General features: G+C 35.5%; 1 protein-coding gene across 2 annotated transcripts in view; it reads left to right on the forward strand.

The window, feature by feature from the left end:
- SEL1L2 (SEL1L2 adaptor subunit of SYVN1 ubiquitin ligase) overlaps nucleotides 1-17,340 on the forward strand; it is a 167,909-nt gene that overhangs the window by 142,812 nt on the left and 7,757 nt on the right. For both annotated transcript variants that reach the window (XM_074287834.1, XM_074287833.1), the window contains 3 exons: nucleotides 1,131-1,296; nucleotides 1,444-1,518; nucleotides 9,506-9,678. In XM_074287834.1, coding sequence (XP_074143935.1) covers nucleotides 1,131-1,296; nucleotides 1,444-1,518; nucleotides 9,506-9,678 — 414 coding nt within the window. The remainder of the gene's footprint in view (nucleotides 1-1,130; nucleotides 1,297-1,443; nucleotides 1,519-9,505; nucleotides 9,679-17,340) is intronic.

Here is a 17,340-nt window from a genome sequence, read left to right on the forward strand (position 1 = left end):
GTACTAGTCATTTATCATGGTGAGGAGACCATAGCTTACTTGAGCTATGGGTATTTTCAATTTTACAGCTATTGTATCCTTTGCTCTTCTTTTACAACATGGATGTGTGCCCTAAGGGAAGAATAATGATAGCATTTAAATGGGGAATGGGAGAGAGACAGACCAGTCTCATTCCTCCTGTCTGGAATTGAGTTTTTCATAGAGTTTGTGACCTTCTGATGAATCCTTCTGGTGTCCATCAAATTTGAAGTCTCTGTTTAAATTCATTGAAGTAATTTCTAATCAGTCTTTGATCAAGTCATTCAGACTACTGGGCACATCTATTTGAGAGAAGAGTTGCTCCTTGAAGAAGCATGAGGCATACACACACACCCTCAATGGAGCCTTTTCCTTCCTTTCCACAGTTCAGGGGTCCTTAAGTGTTTGATTGATTGGATGACAACTTAGGGACTGATTTCTTAAGCCTCAATCAGAGAAGTATTTTTCAAAATTCTACTCAGTATTTCATTTTCCTTCATTGATTTATCAAATACTTCCTCTGCATCACTATAAATACTTCCAATGTTGCATCTGGCCTCTCTGAAACTTAGTTCAAAAGCTGCCAGCTAATAATCTATCTTTAGATTTGTTACTTTGCCAACTTCCTAATGAATTATGTATGGATAGCCTTTTTTGGTTACATAAGGGCTATTCAGCTAAAGTTGAAGTTGACCTCCTATAGAAAGCTGCCCTGGCAGTCATATCACCTATACCCCAGGGGGACCATTTTCCCTTTATCCTCTTCTTTCCAGGGCATCCAGGACTTTAGGACTCCTTTACACACAGCAGCATTGTCCAGGAAGGCCATTTATTTTAAATAGAAGTCGATAAGCACTTGTCTTGCAAAATAGCCCTTATTTAAGTCAGCAAAGTGAACATAAGCTTCCTTGCTGAAGCTAAAAAATGAACTGCTATATTTTTATACTTCCAAAATGCATTAATTTTTCCTCCTATATAAACTATGCTTTTAAAACCCAAAATTTCTGAACAACTTGACCAGAAGGAGTTAAAATACTGGTTATTGATCATTTGCTTGAAATTAAATATAAGATCTTATTGAACCTGTTTGATTTCTCATCCTCTTTATACAGCTTTACAAGGGTGTTTGTGAACTGGGCCGCTGGGCTGAGAAATTCCTGACAGCGTACTTTGCCTATAAGGACGGTGATATAAATTCATCCCTTATTCAATATGCATTGCTAGCAGAAATGGGATATGAAGTAGCTCAGAGCAATTCAGCATTCATTTTGGAATCTCGTAAGATAAAAGTTAAAATTCTCCACTATTCCTTCATCATATATATATATATATATATATATATATATATATATATATACACCCAATATGGCTTGACCACAGAGTGGGTCCTGGAAGCACACTAATAGGATATCTTCTTTTTTTCAGAAAAGGCTACCATTCTTGAGAAAGACCAAATGTACCCCATGGCACTTCTTCTGTGGCACCGAGCTGCAGTTCAAGGTATAGGACACCAAGTTAAAAATAATTTGTGACTTTCCATTCCTGTTAGTCTGATTTGCTGCAGCCAGTTTCTTAGCTTGTAAAGGCAGTAAGGAGGGGGAATATCAAATAGGTGACATGTCATGCTCTACTGATATTAAGGTCAGCATTGAGCTAGCTTTATTTCAAACAAGAATTTAGTTCATTTCTGCAATTCAGGGTTAGAGAGATTAAGTGAACTGCCCACAGAAACAATTTTAAAAAATGGAGCCTATAGATTCTGGTTCCTATGTACTTTTCATTACCACACAAACTTCATAGAAAAAGATCAATGTTTTCAAACCACATTCTCTTCATTTTTTAATAAATGGTTTCAAGAGTAGGTGTTACTTGGTGGTCAGCCTTCTGGTGATGAGCTTCTCTGGCACTGAATGGTGCCATTCATTTTCATTTGTTTCTATAAAATCTCATATTACCCATTATCACAACTTGTAAAACTTCCCTCATTTTCATGTGTTTCTATAAAATCTCATATTACTGATTATCACAACTTATAAAGCTTCCCTTGTGGTAGTTGATAAAGTTCAACAAAGAAAAACCAATATTAGAAATTTCTTTTCTAGCTATTACAGGAAGACAGACACTTAAATACTGCCTCCAACATGCCATATTATCCTAGACAAAGACACTCTTTTAGTCTGTTTTCCCTACTGCTAAATTGGGACAACAATAGCATCTACCTCAAATACTACATATATATATGTATATTGTTCACACGTGTATATATACACATATACACATACATACATATTTCTTTGTAAGCCTTAAAAGTTCCATATAAATATTTTGCTTTTGTCTGATTAGATGCAAAGACAGCTGTTAACATTTGTTTTTTAAAGTTTTGAGTTTGAAATTCCCTTCTTCTCTCTTCTCCTCTCCCTTAAGAAGGCAAGAAATTTAATGTAGATTATATATGTGGAGTCATGCAAAACATATTTTCTCTATTAGCTATGTTGCAAAAAAAAAAGGAAAAAAAGAAAAAGAAATTTAAAAAATAGTATATTTCAGTCTGCATTCAGACTTCATCAGTTCTTTCTCTGGAGGTAGATGTGCTATAGAAATACTGACCATCATTATCAGAAGAGACATTCATATAGTGCTTAAGGGTTATAGTTTTATAGACATTTTCCTGTTTAATGTTTAATGCACACAAAGGCCCAAGCACAAAGGGCAGGTATTATTATTTCTATTTTGCAAAAAAAAAGGAAACCGATTCAGAGATGAATACTAGGACCTGAATCCCAGCTCTTTGCTCTTTACATTTTATCATTCATTCGAAAAAAGAAAAAAACAACTACTAAGAGATATATATGAACCAGAGTAATCCCTTTACGTAATAATACTGTGGGTTAGTATTCATTGACACCATTCTCCTTTTCACTCCAGTTTTCAGCAAGGAACTTCTATTATTCACACGGAAGTATATTATTAAAGTAGAATGATACTGTGAGCCTGCCACTTCTGTCACTCACATTTCTGAAAATCTATTGCAGTAAGAGAACAATTTTACTTCCAACGAGGTTTCTTAAAAATGCTTCATGCTAGAATCAAATCATTTCCTTTCATAGGAAGTGAATATGGTATAAAAATAAGTCTAAACCCATTTTAATACAAGGACTAGAAAAGGACACCTTGATGCCTTCTCAGAGCCAACTGAGATAGTAATGCTGCATCAGGCCATCAGGGTGGCTTCAGTTTGGAAACATTTCCTAAAAAAAGAAAAAGCTGTGTTTCACAAAATGCAATACACTGAGTCGGGGAAAGAACACAGAAATCACTCAGCCTCATCCATCAGCTCAATTGCCACAAACTCCAATTATTCCCAACAAAAAAAGTATCATAAAAGAGCAGAATAGGAGAAGAAAAGCTGAGAACTGAGAATTCTGGGAAATATTAATGTCTCCTTAACATGATGAGCAGGTGATTAAAGATAATAGGGACTGACTGGAGGTCAGTCTGGAGCTATGACTTTAACTGTGTAAAGAATCTTGCATAAAATTGTCTCCTAAAATAAGTTATCTAAAGATAATGGGGACTCACTAGGAATCAGTCTAAAATTAGGGTTTCAACTATTATGAAGAAATTTACTTATTAAACTTTTTCAATTAGTAGTTAATTGATGATGCTTGTTTTGGCTAGCTACAACAGGGAAAGATGTTTATTCCAACATTGTCCCAAGACTTTATCAAATTGCCCTCAGGTGAGTGATTTGGAACTATGCTCAGAAAGTTATCAAACTGTGCATATCCTTTTAATTCAGTGGTGTTACTACTGGGCTTATATCCCAAAGAGATCTTAAAGAAGGGAAAGGGACCTGTATGTGTAAGAATATTTGTGGCAGCCCTCTTTGTAGTCTAAGAAACTGGAAATTGAATGGATGCTCATCAGTTGGAGAATGGCTGAATAAATTATGGTATATGAATGTTATGGAATATTATTGTTCTGTAAAAAATGACAACAGGATGATTTCAGAAAGACCTGGAGAGACTTACATGAACTGATGCTGAGTGAAATGAGCAGGACCAGGAGATCATTGTATACTTCAACAACAATACTATGTTGATCAATTCTGATGGACGTGGCCCTCTTCAACAATGAGATGAACCAAATCAGTTCCAATAGAGCAGTAATGAACTAAACCAGCTACACCCAGCGAAAGAACTCTGGGAAATGAATGTGAACCACTACATAGAATTCCCAACCCCTCTATTTTTGTCTGCCTGCATTTTTGATTTCCTTCAAAGTCCGATTCTTCTTGTGCAGCAAAATAACTGTATGGACATGTATACATATATTGTATTTTACATATACTTTAACATATTTAACATATATTGGTCTACTTGCCCTCTGGGGGAGGAAGTGGGGGGAAGGAGGGGAAAAATTGGAACAAAAGGTTTTGCAATTGTCAATGCTGAAAAATTACCCATGCATATATCTTGTAAATAAAAAGCTATAATTAAAAAAAAAAAAAAAAAAAAGGTTTGGGTTAAAAAAATTGCCCTCAGGCCACAGCATTAGAAAGTCATAAAAGAAAAAGAAACAAATCTACTGCCCACCCTGACCCATTTTGTTAGAAAGGTTCTGAATCATATAAGCACAGTCACCACCCTAGGCTATGAACTCTTTTGGAAAACCCCTGTGATCCAATCATCATTTTTCACTGTGTCAAGATGTTACTGATTCTAGTTCACTCATATTTGAAAAGACTAGAAAAAGGACTCAGAATGAGCCATAAAAAATGTCATTGAGTTTGTGACATAAATTTCTCAACAATAAAAATATAATAATCATCAGGGACTTTTATATAACACACTAGGGTTAATAGCATTTTATGATATTTCCTTGTTTTAATCCTTACAACAACCCTGTGAATTAGGCAGATGTTATTTTCACTTTACAAATGGTATGAACTCTGGACTCAAGACCTCAGAAAGCTCTCAGCTTGGCCCAACACATAAGCCTTCCCTCGAGATACATACAACACAGGGAACAAAGACATAAAGGGGAACTCACCCAATCACAGACACTCCCACTTCCACAAAGTACTCTGTTCTGCCTCAGAGTAGTTTCCCATCTTAATATCTCATCCTCTTTCTAAGGGAAGTCATCTTTGTCAAAGCAATAGAATGGACAAGCCTTATAAACACCAGCCCAGAAGTTCTATTTCTCTACGCTATTAGAGGGCTATAAAATTTAAAATTGAAAAGGATGTTTAGAGTTCATTTCTTTCTAGACTTCTCATTTTATAGATGAAGAAACTGAACTGGAGACATAACATGCCTTGCCCCCAGGCTACACAGTAAGTAACATAGACAGGATTTTAATCCAGGTCCTCCCACTCAAACACATTATTCCTGATGCTTGCAGTAAGCCCCAGGATGAGAAAGAACATGGTACTATCCTCAGAGCCAATAGCCACAAATCCCCCATTGTTATCCTAGAAAATCAGCTATCCAGATATCTTTAGGGCAGTGATTCAGAGAACCTGTTCCTACTACCACATTCCTGTTCAGTAATGAATTCTTATTTCATTAGGCTGAAACAAAAGTCCAAGAAGAGTTTTTGTATCATAAACCTGCTTTCCACTTACATAATAAGAGTTTATGACTAAATGTTGTAGGGTAGGTGATCTTAGTTATAGAGCCTGACTCTCTGCCTCTGAAACTTAGCAAAAATATGAAAGTTTTCTCTTTAACATTCTGACACCCCCTGCCTCACATCTCCCTAAACATATCCTCATCCCAAAGTGCCTTACTTTGTTCCTTTTCACTTAAAGAATCTAAGAAGTTCATCCCATTAAAATGTTAGCTGAAAAAATTCAAGGTATTACTCCACTAAAGGTATCTGTATTTTAACACAGGATTCTTAAAAATAAAAAACCCAAAAGTTCTATAATGGTGTTGATGAGGCTGGGAAGGAGGGACCCCAAAAGTCCCAAATCAATGTTGCAAGGTGTCTCAAAAGAATTTGCAATTTTGAACCCATCTCCTAGTTAAGGGGAAAAGTTTTATTGAAAATAATATAACAGGGGCAGCTAGGTGGTACAGTGGATAGAGCACCAGCCCTGAAATCAGGAGGACCTGAGTTCAAATTTGACCTCAGACACTTAATATTTCCTAGTTGTGTGACCTTGGGCAAGTCTCTTAACCCCAATTGCCTCAGGGGAAAAAAAAAGGGGGGGGGGATATAACACTATTACTAAGAGGACTGAATTCTAAGGGAATCCACTAAAGAAATAGAACCAAGGAGAGTTATTTTATCCACCTTCTACTATAGATATGCTAATTCTGTAGCTCAAGGTTGGGCTAGGGAGTAATCTCCAGATGAAGTGAGGGTGGTCTCTGAAATTTGATTATCACTGACCAGATCATCAGGCAGCAATGAACTGAGAAGTAGTCTATTCAGAATCAAGACAGATTGGGTGTAGGAATTTCCTGAGGCAGACTCCAAAACCAAAAATTTTAGGGTTTCATATTACATCAGTGTGATTTTAGGCAAAGCTTTAGAGGGCAAGATACTAGGGAAAACCTTTTGGATGAGAGACTAAGGCATATCTTGATTTAGACTTCATGGGTGGATCACCTCTTCTGAGAACTTGTTAGAAGGACTGGTCATGATTGAGTCAGATAACCAAGGTTAATTCTACCCACCCACATACACACACAAAACCTACAGTTAGTACAAAAAAAAAAAAAAAAAAAAATTTGTTTTTTCAAGTGGAGAACTTTTGTTTTATTGATATATTTATGGAAAATAATGACATTAAAAACAAAAAATTTAAATGATTTTTTCACTCCAGAATCTATCATGTTGAGATTTACAGATACAGATTAGGTTATCTCCCATATTTCTCCCACATTTAATACTCTTAAATATGTGTGTGTGTGTGTGTGTGTGTGTGTGTGTGTGTGTGTGTGTATACATGGGAACAGGCACAGACAGTTAAAGAAAAGGAGGAGAAAGGGAATAGGTACTTATTAACAGGTACCTATTATATACCAAGTGATGTGGCTTAAGGTAAGCACCGAAGCTGGGATTGATGTAGGCGCCAAAGTTGTTGGGGTACAGTCATGTGAAGTATTCACAGCGGCCATTCTCTGTGGCAAAAAAGTAGATTTATTTAAAATGAAGAGATATAATAGACATCTGGAATGGTGAATGTGAAATGGAGTGGGAGAGCATATAACAAGGAAAGGAGTTTTAATAATTAATGATGGAAAAGGCAAATTTTCTAATGGAATTGACAATTAACCAAGAGAAAGGGAGAAAATATCCTTAGCTTGCAGGCTAAATCCTAAAAGGGATTTAGCATCTTAAAAGTAAGCTATAAGAAAGAGAGAGACACCATGAGGGTCGGGTAAGAGGAGAGACACTAGAATGCATGATGGGGTGAGAGGAAAGATACCATGTGGTATGGGGGGAGTGGAGAAGAGAAAAACACCATGAGGCTGAGTGCTGTGGTGGGAAGTAACCCCAAAAGGGACTGACCAAAGATGGCGTGAATCATGGACAGATTTGTAGGGGAAATTTAACCTCTGGGGTTCAACATAACTTAAATTTCTTGGCTGGACACAGCAAGGTGAGGCTATAAGGTTAAACTGATCCCCATTGTGGCCCTTCCTGCTTGCCTCAGGGAACAATTCCATCAACATTTCATTCTCTCTACTAACTGCACCCAGGACCTCATCTTCAGACACAGTGATAAAAACGGTACAAATAATGTCTCATTTGATCTAACACAGACCTGCCATGTAAGTGCTATTATCTTCATTTTATAGTAGAGGAAATCAAGTCAAACAGAGGGTAAGTGACTTGCCAGTGTCACATAGCTATAAGTATCTAGGATCAAATTTGAAAAATCTTCCAGACTCCAAACCCAGCACTCTATTCAACTGCACAACATTATTGTAAAGAGTAAATAAGAGGATTTGGTTTAAAATTTAAAAAAAAAATAAATTGAAAAATTTAAATTATAAAAGAATATCCCAACCATTTAGCATTCATTACTTAAATTAGCAAATTTGACTCAGAGATGAAGAGTTGGTCCTAAAATCTTTTTTCTTTTTTTTCTTTTAATTAAAGTTTTTTATTAAAAAAAAAAAAATGCATGGTCCTAAATTCTTAAAAGGAGTCTTTAAAACATTAATGAACCAACAAAAAGGCTGTGAGTTTTTTCAACTTTTTTTCTTTTATTTAATATCCATTTCTCCCTCAAATTATTCTCTCCTGTTCCCTTTCACTTGCAATTCTGAGGTCAGCATTTTTCTTTGATATTTAAAAATACAAACTCTTCTTTACAACCTAGATCTCATTGATAAATATGGAATCAGGGCATGGAAGTGTTAGGATAAAAGTAGGCTAATAGCCAAAAAAAGAAAAAAAAAAAAAAAAAAAAGAATTTTTTGGCTATATGAATATAGTATAAGCAATATCTATTGAATTCCTGGCCTTCATTGTATGAGCATTGAGAGGGAAGGGGGGGAGGAGGAAAGCCCACTCAGTTCTTAAAACATACACAGAAGGGGCAAGCTAAATGAATTAAATTCAAATTAATTCAACAATAACAGGAAGGAATCTACTTGTTATCTTTCTCTTCCTTCTCTTCCTTCTCCATGTGATCAGTGTGGGTACTTCCTCTAAAGATGTTCATCCCAATCAGTACATGTGTACCCATCCTGAGTAATTCTTGTCCGTGGCTATGGCAATTAAGTGGCACAGTAGATAGAGTGCTGAGCCTGGAGTCAGGAAGACTGAGCTTATACATGTACTATCTGTGTGTCTCTGGGAAAATCACTTAACCTCTGTTTATTTCAGTGTCTTCATCAGTAGAATGAGAATAATAATAGCACTTAGCTGGCAAGGCTGTTGTAAGGATGAATGAGATCATTGTAAAGCATTTAGCATAGTGCCAGCAAGATATATATTTATATCTATATATTCTTTAATAAGTCTTCCCATTTTAGAATTCCCAAATGGATAAGAGAAAAGCTAATGTCCCCCTAGAATTTATTTTGAAGGCAGAAGTAAACACAATAAGGATGAATTGCCAGGTAGTGTCAACCTTCAGCATGAAATTTTATACAGGTTCTTTGTTTTGTTTTTGTTTTTGTTTTATGAAGCAATTGAGGTTAAGTGATTTGCCCAGATAGTAAATGTTTGAACTCAGGTCCTCCTGACTCCAGAGTCAGTGTTTTATCCACTTAAAGATTTTTTAAGCTGATTTGTGCCACATCATAATATCTGCTTTTCAATAAAAGGCAGCAGATTATTTTAGGATATTATTCCCCAGCACATATCTCAATTCAATGCTATGATTGATTTTTTTTGAGATAGTTATAGTTAAGAAACTAAAGCAAGAATAATATGTCAAATAATTAGAGATAGATACAAATTAATGGAATGATGTTGGTTGTCATGATTTCTCTCTGCTTTTTAATATTTCTAACAGGCAATGCTTTGGCTAGAATTAAAATCGGAGATTACCACTACTATGGCCATGGAACAAAGAGAGATTATCAGACAGCGGTGACTCATTACAGCATTGCGGTAGATAAATATCACAGTGCCCAGGCCATGTTCAATCTGGCATACATGTATGAGCATGGCTTAGGGATTTCAAAGGTGACTACTAATGTGGGAATAATGATATATAGATGATGTAAGGTGGGGAAAGAGAAATCAAGAATATAAATGTTAGCATGATATAAAATATAAAGAATACATTAAATTTTTTATAATGTATAGCATATGTAAGAATATATATTACATGAGGAATATAAAATGTTAGTTTTTATGAATTAAGGAATGTAAAATGTATAAAATTAATATAAGAATGTTAATAGAATCTAAGAATGATTAATATAATATAGTAGAATATCTAAGAAAAAAAGAGAATATATAAGAATATAAAATAAAGAATAAGAGATGTTTCTGCATCCTTAGGGCACAAAGGTCACATCCCACAGAAGCAACTCCTAAAACTGTATTTCATTAGTCTCCACCAATACATTTATCTCTTGATATCCAAAAAAAAATGTATTTTCTGGATGATCATATAATAAAATATGCTTCTCCCCACCAAAAAAGAGGAGCACTGTCCCAAAAACATATATACCACCAGTGGAGAGACTGAGCAATTACGGAGTGTACACAAGAAGGGCCCTGAAGTGAAGAAGCAGTGTAAATGGGCGGTTCACACTTTTGGTGCAGTTACTCCACTGACAGCCTCTTATCATTTTTCCAAACTGGGATTCCAAATTAAAAATCTTGACCAGATATAATGTTCTTCTAGGCCCACTGGGCCTGATCACTATAGGTTCCATAGCTTTGCTGATTGGCTACAGCATCCATAGCCTCCAACTTCTATCTATTCTATCTATTTCTATTTATAGAAATCCTTGGCAAGGAATTAATAAATTCTTTAAAAAAGAGCATGCTTAACCCCTTACAACAAAGAAACTCCTCACTTCTGCTCCTTCACACTCTTGAATCTCCTCTTTGGAGATCTTTTTGGAACTTATAGAGGAGTTTTTTAACCACCTATAGGAGGTTAAAGTTCAGGAAGCAGCATCCTTGAATGTGCCTCTTAGGTTGCTCTCACCTCCTTATCTCCAGTGGCTGTGTGCTTCTGTTGTGAGAAATCATTGCCAGTGGAGAGGACAGGGGAGAAAGAAATTCCTTTTATTCCCACCTACTAAACTCTGCTAGAAGTGCTCTTAAAAACTGGCTGTCTTTGTTCAACTGCCTTTGGATTACTCAGTTCCCTAATTAAAAATTGAATAGTTGGCTGTGTGACCCTGGGCAAGTCATTTAATCCCAGCCTCAGAAAATAAATAAATAAATATATAAATGAATAAATAAATAAAAATTGAATAGACAGACAACAGACAAAAGGTTTTAGAATAATATACAAAGGCAAGTCTAGTATGTTAATCAATACTTAACTCTTAATAAGATGAAAATGTGTTGCTTAAAATTTAATTTCCTTGAAATAACCAAAAATAGGCTATTTTGCAGCTAGCACCCTTAATTTTGGGGAGTGGGCTCAATTGACCCAAAATCCCCTGATAAACTCCTTACTATAGCTGCTATAATTTCAAACTGTAGTCAAATCTTTATGTGCTTGGTTGGTTGTATGTTCTAAATCTGTAGCCATCTTTCATCTCAGCCATAGGTTCAAGTAATAAAGAGATTAAAAAGGGTTCAGACTTTATATGGAGGGGTTAAAAATTGTTGTTTTATGAACAAAGCACTAAGAAAGACACAACAGTGTTTGCCCTCAAGAGCTAATAATTTAATTAGGGATGGGGAAGAGCGTTCATACACATACAAAAAGAAAATGAACAAATATAATGCAATACATATTGTGTCAAATGATGGCTATAAACAATAAATATAATAGGATTTCATAGTAGAGAGAAATCACTTCAGGCTGGGGCAACCAAGGAAAGTTTCACAGAAAACATTGTGAGGCTTGAGAGTAAGAGTAAGGCCCATTTGTTGAAGTATATGTGTCTTTTAAATGTTTCTCTAGCCATTAAGCCAAGCCATGTGAAAATTAGGACGGCCCAAAAGCTAATATGAATTGAGTTAGCATTAACAGAAGCACAACATTCAGGAACTGGGACATCCCATTTTACTCCATCTGCTCACACTATTGTGTTCATTTCTGAGAGCTAATGTTTAGGTAAGACAAGCTGGTAAGCTGGACATCATCCAGTAGAAAGCAGCTGAGATGGCATAGGGTCTCAAATTCATGGTGATTGAGATTAATTGAAAGAATTTAGCATGAAGAAGAAAAGATTGGCAGTTGGAGGGAAGGTTGGACAGTATAGCCATCCTCAAAGACTTGATAGATTGTCATGTAGAAGAGAGATTTGACTACTTTTGCTTGGCCCCAGAGGGCAGAATATGTGTAGAAGTTGCAAAGAGATAGATTTAGATCTGATGTAAAAGTAAGTTTCTTAACAATTGAAGCTCTCCAGAAATAGCATGAACTGCCTGGGAAGCTAGTAGGTTCCCTCTTACTTGAAGCCTTTGAGTTGAATAACCACTTCTCTGGTATTGGACTAAATGGATTCTGAGTTCTCTTTAATTTCTGTGATTCTGTGAAGGATTTCATGCACTTCATGATTAGCCTCTTCTCCACTTGAAAACTGCTGGTAATTGATAATTATTACTAGCACTGGAGGAAGAAAAATGAAAAATCAGAAGAGGCTCACACTGAAGCCAAATCGCTCATCCTCCAGTACTTATTAACCAATGGATGGTTTGTCCAAGACCGACTTTTTTCCTCCTGCTTTTTGATCTCCCATTTTTCATTAGTTTTTCTATAACAAATAAAAAAGTTGAATTCAAACCAATCCATTCCCCTACTTTCCAAAGCCAATGACAAAAATTTAATGAGAGAAGAGAGATTAATAGCTGAAATGGAATTTGGGATTACCCATGAATTTCCTTTTATCTTTTGCCACCCCCATTTTAATTTTAATTCTTAAAGAAGAATAAAATATGATAAATGGCATAACATAATGTATCATTCTAAAAAGGGCATTTGAATCAGAGATCAGTCAGAACTTATATTCATAATTTCCCAATGTTAAAAATGAAAAAAATGTAATGTAAAAAAAAATAATACAGGCTTAAATGAAATAATATATGTAAGATGCTTGGCAAATCTTAAAGTGCTCTATAAATGCTAGCTATTATTATTATTACAGGATTTGCAAAGGAAAAAAAGAAATGTCATTTGCTGATAATCACTATAATGGTTTCATATGAATAAAAGAGTACATCTCAGTGAAATATCTTATTCACTGTCTTAGCACGTAAGGTACTTGGAGTCAGAAACAGTTTTTGCTTTGTCAGGTAACAACAATAAGTTGTGATGGTGGTATTTGTCACAGAGAAGGGGTAGTTGAGCTGCCAATATTCTTTACCATATTTTCTCCTCCCACGCCTTTTTGTCTCCATAGTAGTTTAAAAAAACCCACACCCTATAATTGCAATTAGCTCAATTTTTAGGAGCAATAAAATTGTCAGGAGGCAGTTAGGTGGCTCAGGGATCAAGCATTTGATCTGGAATCTGGAAGGCACAAATTCAAATGTGGCCTCAGTCACTTACTAATTGTGCAACCTAGTTTACCTCAGTTTCCTTACCTGTAAAATGAGCTAGAGAAGCAAAGAGCAAACCATTCCAGAATCTTTGCATAGAAAAGCCACAATAGGATCTCAAAGACTCTTGAAATGACTGAATGACTGAACAAAAATACAATATTCACTCAATCCCTTCCTCTTCTAATTTATGAAGTTTACTTAATCAAATAAAAAATTTGAAATTTGTGACTCTGTCCTGATTTAAAATAATTTTTAATCTATCCACTGGCATGGACAGGCATGGAAAAAATGTTGGAGGGAACCCCAATATTCTATTATTGGAAGAACTAATAGCCCTTCTTTTACTTTCTTTTTTCCCCCCTGTTACAAAGGCATTACAGATTACTTCTAGTTCAACTGAAGCTTGAGTGCATGTTTGAGGTTATTTCTATTTTTACTGCTGATCAATTTTTAAGATTACTACTCCTTGATCTGCTTCCACAGAATGTGTGTAGTGGTAGCCTTATAGGAGACACCAAGAAAGTGCTTTTGGGAGGTTTCTCTACCATGTGTTTGGGAAGTAGCCTCCATATTAGGTGATCTCCAACACGTAGGATAATTGGAGGGAAAAATATGAAGAAATCAGTCTAATAGAAAGAGTAATTTGTTAACAATTGAATAGGGTTCCAGAGAACACAGTTGAAATGTAGGATAAGGTAGGACAGAATTAGGTAGGGATTGGGAAGGATAAAGCTGAACAAATATGGATATTAGTGAATGGAGAGAATCCTGGGCATGTAGCTTTGGTCTAGACAGCCTACAATTCAAAATTTTAAAGTAGATGATTGGAGAAATGTATAATGAATTTGAAATGAGTTGAATTCTTAGACATGAAAAAGTAATTGTGTCCTCCATTGACTCTTAAAAGCCCATGTTTTCACTTTCCTTTAGGATAGAATGATTGCTAGTTTGAAGCAGGAAGGGGAAAATTCCTTTTTCTAGATCTCAGTTGTGTTTCTAACTCTCAAATGAAGGACAAACAACAATGGCTATATGTATCAGAGAGTTGGTTTTTCTTCCTTGGAATAATTAATATCTCTCTCACGTGGTACTTATTTCTTAATGTCAAATAGTAATAGTTGGCATAGGTTTTCATGTTTAATACATTTCATGTTTATAGAAAGTCTTTGAAGACTCCCCCATCATCTCTTCTGTTCTTTTATGTCATAGTTCCCTTTAAATCATGAGTGCTTCATTATTATCACTCTTCATTTAAGTCACACTTGCCATTTTTTCTATAGTCTTTTAAAAATAAAATTACATAGACTAGGAACAACACATCTAGATATTAAAATTTTAAGTTAGCTAATGATGGGTCAGCATACTTTGTCTTTAATAATTGATTTTTGTTTAGTAAAAAGAAAAATAACTAAGTGCCAAGGGGCAAAGTTTATTATACTATCTCATTCAAACTAATTAGGAGGTTCCATAGATTCCTATGGCTGAAATGAATACAATAATAATTAAAAGCCTAAAGCATAGTCGAAGGATGATTAATGAGAGCAAAAGAAATTAAAATGCTAAGGCTTTTCTCAGTCTTTAACTCATCTAGTTATTAGTTAGTTTTGACATAGCACAGTGCTTCACAATCACCTTTTATTAGTTAGTCATCATATAAACCTGCAATTATATGAATATAGAAGAAGAAACTGGGAAAAGGGCAAAGTACATAAGTTATCCCCTAGTAATGCAGTCAGAAGACTCACTTCTAAAATCTCTTAGTCCCAGATTTAGCCCCAATAAAAAAAACCCATGCCTGGAATAATAGCTTAAATATTCTTCATTTTTCTTGTGAAATTACTCTGAAATATCTTTAAAATGTTATTATGAATAAAACTTCATGCCATTTTCCTTCGATTCTCTGGTCTATTATCCTCATTTAGGTTCCCAGAGAAGGTTTTTCTTGGCAAAGATGCTAGAATGGTCTACCATCTCCTCTTGAAGTATACGATCATTGATTTAGAGCTGGGAAGGGCTTTAGAGTCACAAGTCCTTTTCCTTCATCTATTTTAGGAATCTTATAAAAATCACCTCATCTTGTGTCTGTCCCTTCCCACCCATGCCATACTGCTGCTAGAGTAGTTCCCTTCAGGCACAGCCCTCATCCTGATACTCTTCTGCTCTAAAACATCTAGTGACTCCCCATTGCCTAACAAAGTCCAGTCTCCTTAATCAGCTCTACAAAGTTTTCCATTACCTGACATCACTCTTCTCACTGCTTATTCCATGCCACTAAGTCTTCTGCCACTCGTAGACTCTTCCATGGGAAAGAAATCTGACTGAGGGGGACCCAAGGACATAGGGGATTAATTTAATTCAATTCAATAAACATTTATAAATGCTTACTATATGCCAGGCACTGTTGCTAAATACTGGGCATATAAAAAGAGTCAAAAGGTAGTCTCTGTCCTCAAGAAACTTGTAATCTATTGGAAGGGAGGGGAACAACAAGCAAATATATACAAAGCAATCCATATACAGGATAAGTAGGAGATAATCGATGGAGGGAAGGTGCTAGAATTGAGAGGCTGAAGAATCATCCTGTAGGATTAGAGAAGGGATGTCATACCTCTGAAGTCTGCAAATCCTGCTTTCCAACTCAGGTCAATTCTAAAAGCATATACTGTTCCAGTGGGTGCTACAGAAGTACAAAGATAAACACAAACAAACAAAAACCTGACACAATTTTTATCCTCACGGAGTTTACATTCTACTAACAGAATACAGGTACACAGAAAACTAATGCAAAGTAGAATGTGCAGGAGCATGGGAGAGATCCAGAAAATGTAGTTGATGCAGAGAAGGTTAAATTGAATACCCTTTTTTTAGGGAAGAGGAGACATACAGATGGAGAGAACGGATCTGATTGATGAACATCCCTAAGTACCCCTGTCTCCAAAGATATTTTGCCCAAACCCTGTGTTCAATCTCATCTGACCTCCATGTGGAAGAAGTTCCCAAATTTTTGTCTTCCTCAATATAAACTGCATAAATTGTCAGTGTTCTAAAATTACCCATGCATATATCTAGTAAATAAAAATGATTAAAAATGATTTTAAAAATGAATAATATATATATATAAATATATGAACTGCATAGCCACTAAGTTCTCCGGTGAGTGACCAGGCTAATAGTATCTGGGTACAGTTAACTTACAGCTTCATTTTCTACTGTCAGACAAAGCAGTTATCAGTAAAGTAATGTCTTCTTATATGAGAGCATGCCCATGTGGTTTGTTTATAACTCAATAAATCCTGTAGTTAAATCAACTAAATATGAGACCTTGAAGTTTCTTGAAATTCTAACGACTATAGTAGTCTATGAAATTTTGAGAGAGAAAAAAAGGCACTTTAAAACTGCAGCAGAGGTGGAGAGGGAGAACTGGAAGGCTTTACAAGCTCTGTGTACCAGTCATCTTTGAAGGAAGAGATTTCTAAGAGAAATGAAGTAAAAGAAGTGAATTCTAAACATGGAAAATTGCCCATTCACATGCATGGAGGTAGGAGATGATATGTGGAAGCTATTTTAATTTAATTAGAATGAAAGAGAAAAAGTAATATATGCAAAGGTAGGGAGAAGTCTTTAAAGGCAGAGGGATTTGTACTATCCCCCTTAGAGACAATAGGGAGCCACTAAAGGTTCTTGTGAAGGACTTTTTGCCCATACATTGGGAAAGATAAATTTTTTAGCTATAACTTTTCTTTTTACATCATGTTTCCAAAGGAAGATCATTTTAATATCTATGTGAAGGATGGATTGCAAAGATGAGATTAGAAGCCAGAGAACAAATTAAGAGGCAAATACTATACACTACACCATAAGAGTCAATTACTAAACTATCTCACACACACGAGAGATGTGATTATAACTTGAATTTGTAATTTCCCTTCTTAAATCTATCCCTCCTCAACATCTCTATCCTAAGATGGCACCACATTGCCTTATACAGCACTCAGGCTTGCAACTTTTATATCATCTTTTTCTTTTTACTCCCTACTCAAAAACCATCAGTACCTAGCTATTGCTTCTAGCATAAAATATAAATCCCCCATCTTTTTTATAAGAGACACTACAATGTGCTTTTTCCCTCCTCAAATATTTCTCCTGCATTTTATCTGAATTTTTCCT

Source organism: Sminthopsis crassicaudata, chromosome 2 (assembly GCF_048593235.1).
Source record: "Sminthopsis crassicaudata isolate SCR6 chromosome 2, ASM4859323v1, whole genome shotgun sequence".
Classification (NCBI taxonomy): Eukaryota; Metazoa; Chordata; class Mammalia; order Dasyuromorphia; family Dasyuridae; genus Sminthopsis; species Sminthopsis crassicaudata.